At 56.0% G+C, this 3,199-nt stretch overlaps 1 protein-coding gene across 1 annotated transcript in view; it reads left to right on the top strand.

Annotated features, from left to right (window-relative positions):
- The first annotated feature begins 1,171 nt into the window (after window positions 1-1,171).
- The window catches only part of KCNH6 (potassium voltage-gated channel subfamily H member 6), an 18,388-nt gene continuing 16,360 nt past the window's right edge, over window positions 1,172-3,199 (top strand). Inside the window, exon 1 of the mRNA XM_042839444.1 lies at window positions 1,172-1,319. Within this exon, the coding sequence (XP_042695378.1) occupies window positions 1,226-1,319 (94 nt within the window). The 5' untranslated portion in view covers window positions 1,172-1,225. The remainder of the gene's footprint in view (window positions 1,320-3,199) is intronic.

Genomic DNA, 3,199 nt, shown 5'->3' with positions numbered 1-3,199 from the left:
GATGAAATAAAGGAAGGGAAGAATAATCCCAGCTGCGGGGCCCTTTAAACGGATTGCACCGTATCCATTTCTTTCCTCTGTGTGTGTGTGTGTGTGTGTGTGTGTGCTGACGTCAGGGCAGATTTGGAAGTTGCCCGATGCCGGCCATCTGCTCCTGATTACGGGAGGCCCTGAGCTCTTTAAAATTACACACAGCAAGGGCCCGAGCACGGCCATGTATCCCCATGTTGCTGGCCCTGCTAATCCCCCAGCCCCGTTAATCACCACGGGTGGAGGAAAGAGCGGGGAGGTTTTGCAGGGGTCGATGCAACGGTTCAAATCAGCCCAGGTGCTGTTGGCAGGATGAGGGTGCGATGCTGGCACTGGGCGGTGCTGGGGCTTTGTGGTACCCCGCTGTCCTGGTGCTTCTGGGAGGTTTTGGGGGGATTTTCAGGGGGATTTGGCCATGGGGATGTGGTCAGTGCCAACGCAATAGGAGGCAGCTCAAGGAAGGGCTCTGTATTGATTGCACTCTGGGGAGCAGCTGTTGGAGGATTTTCCATTGGAATGAAGTTTGCAAGAGTGCGAGAGCCCCTCTATACCCTCCTATTGCTGTCTGGGGAAGGGGCTGTGGGGGTTTTGGGGTCCCCGTGCTGTTTGCTGGCACCTGGCTGCAGCTCAGGCAGGAGCATGGAGTTGAGCTGTGCATCCTGCACAGCCCCAGGCCCTGAGAGCGCCCTGGGGTCTTCCTGCAGCCCCCTCCTCACAGGTCTCCATCCCCGTGCCTCAGTTTCCCCACGGTGCCACTCATTGCCCACGGACAGGAGGCAGCCAAACGCAGCCCCCAAACTGCTTGCTGATTGCAGAGCAATTAGCGACGACTTGATTACAGTGTTTAATGAGGTTGAACAGGTACCTGGAAACTTTGGAGTTCTTAATTACCCACTCTGTAATTGCTAGTCTAAAGTACATTAATATAAATGACTGTCTGGGATATAAAAAATAAGAGGCAGAATGCAACCCATGGGAGCGGGGCTGCAGCAGGAGACGGAGCTTTGTGCATCCTCCACTCACACACTGGGTGCACCCAAAAAGAGTCGAACCCATTCCAAAAGAATGTTCCACCACAGCTTTGTGGCACGTGGGCCTCTGTGCCCCAATCTGAGCCCCTCTCTCCATGACAGCCTCGTGTTTCCGGTGCCTGGTGGACGTGGTGCCGGTGAAGAACGAGGACGGCGTCGTCATCATGTTCATCCTCAACTTTGAGGACCTGGCACAGCTGATCGCCAAGAGCTCCGGCCGCAGCCTGCACCACCGCCTGTCACAGAGCTGGCGTGCAGGTGGGTGCCACCAGGACGTTGGGGACAGTGGGTACACTGAGGGCAATGGGGACATGAGGGGCAATGGGGACACTGGGGACAACGGGGACACAGGGTGGGAGGGTGGCATCCTGAAGGGCTGCGTTTCTGCAAAGCCACGGCTCTGTGGGGTCAGGGAAGTGATGCACCTGAAATAGGTTAAAAAAGGCTTTCATGCCCCTTGGGCACAGTTTTAAGCCTCTGCCTCGCTGCCAGCCTTTCTCTATTTGGTGCTGGGAGGTTTTTGGGGTCTGCTTGCAGGCACTGGGGCTGGGGCAGAAGGTGCTGGCATGGGGCAGGAGTCACATGTGAAGGTGATGGGATGGCTGGGGGATATTTGGTGTCACCGATAGCGGGGTTGTGCTGTGGGGATGTCATCACATGAGGATGGTTGTGCTGGGATGTCTCAGCTGCTCTCCAACCCGGGTTCTTCCGGAGTTTTGCGAGGCTGCTGGAGACAGTGGAAAACCCAATCCCTGTTTTGGGGAAGCAAAGAGAGAGCAGTGGTGACTCTGCAGGGAATGTGGATACCAAAAGATGCAGATGTTGGAGCTGACCATGGGAAGGAGGGGTGTAGTGCCCAAATACCCTCCTGCTGTACGCTCCACTGCACCCACCACCTTTATTTTAAGCAGGCAAATAATCTCACCCTGATCTCCATGCAAACACTGCCTGGGGTGCGGGTCACTGCTGGATGTACAGGGGCAGAGTAAAGCAGCCACATGGGGTGGCACAGCAGCACCACAGTGGGGCCACAAGGGACTAAATGGGGACAATACTGGGGCTGTGATGTGTTTTGTTGTATCCACTCTCGGTGCATGCGCACAGCCCGGTGCCATGAAGGTGTCTGCGTGTGCAGCAGTGCAGATGCTGTGCGCGGGTTCGGGTTTTGGTGCCTCCTCAGCACGTGGGACTTACAGACCGACGCGTGTGTGCGTATGGATATCCTGTGTGGGTGTTGCTCTGTGAAAGGATGAGGTTTATAGTTTTTGATGCATCGCTCCCATGCATGAACTGCTGAGGACATCCTTACCACCGGCACTGGTGTTGCCTTGCAGCCCCTCAGCTTTCATATGCTCTCGACATATGATGCAGTCGCGCCACATCGAACATACCCTGAGGTGTATGTTTGGTTGCAGAAGGTGTCCCAGTAGCAATGGCAGCAAATGATTCCCTGTGCATCCCCGCGGAGCTGTGCTTGGAAAGGCCGGTGCCAGCCTGGAGCGCTCTCTTGCATGGGTTTTCTGACGCTGAGCTGCTCTGCAGTGCATTGGGTTAAGTGAGGGGAGGCAAATCCTGCCAACAACGGTCAGCTCCACAATATGCTGCTTTTTCCCAGAGGATGATGCTTTTCTGGAGCTCTTGTTGCACCCCACATCCCCCCCCCGTGCCACCAAGAGCATTGCTGCTGATGGAGCAGTGAGATGTGGGGAAGCCAGCCAGAGGCTTTCCAAATGGTTCATTTAGGCTGCTGAATTGTTCATGTAGGGTGAAGCCATGCTGGCCCAAGCCTTGGGATCAGCCCAGCTCCTGGCTCTGCTGCTGGGCTTCACCTGGGGAAGGCTCTGGTCAGGTCACAAGCATGTTGCTGCAGCTCATGGTCTCCTCCACAGCCCAGTGCAGAAGAGGAGGAGCGGTTTTGTTTGGGACATCGCACAGTGGGGGACATCAGGTCCCTCTATGGGCACTCCAATTTCAACCTCTTCCCCCCTCTCCTCCTTTTGGTGCTTCCTGCAGCCCCCACCCCAGCTCCTGGATCCAGCGAGGCGATGCTCTGCTCCCCAAGGGACATTTTGGCCCAGCACCAAATCGCTGGAGCTACATTTTCTAACATTTTCTTTCGGTTTGGTGTTGGGGGGGGG

The sequence above is a fragment of the Centrocercus urophasianus genome, unplaced genomic scaffold (genome assembly GCF_019232065.1).
Source record: "Centrocercus urophasianus isolate 14NV4802_14NV808 unplaced genomic scaffold, USGS_Curo_1.0 seq_922, whole genome shotgun sequence".
NCBI classification, from domain to species: domain Eukaryota; kingdom Metazoa; phylum Chordata; class Aves; order Galliformes; family Phasianidae; genus Centrocercus; species Centrocercus urophasianus.
This window is presented reverse-complemented; position numbering and strand designations above follow the sequence as displayed.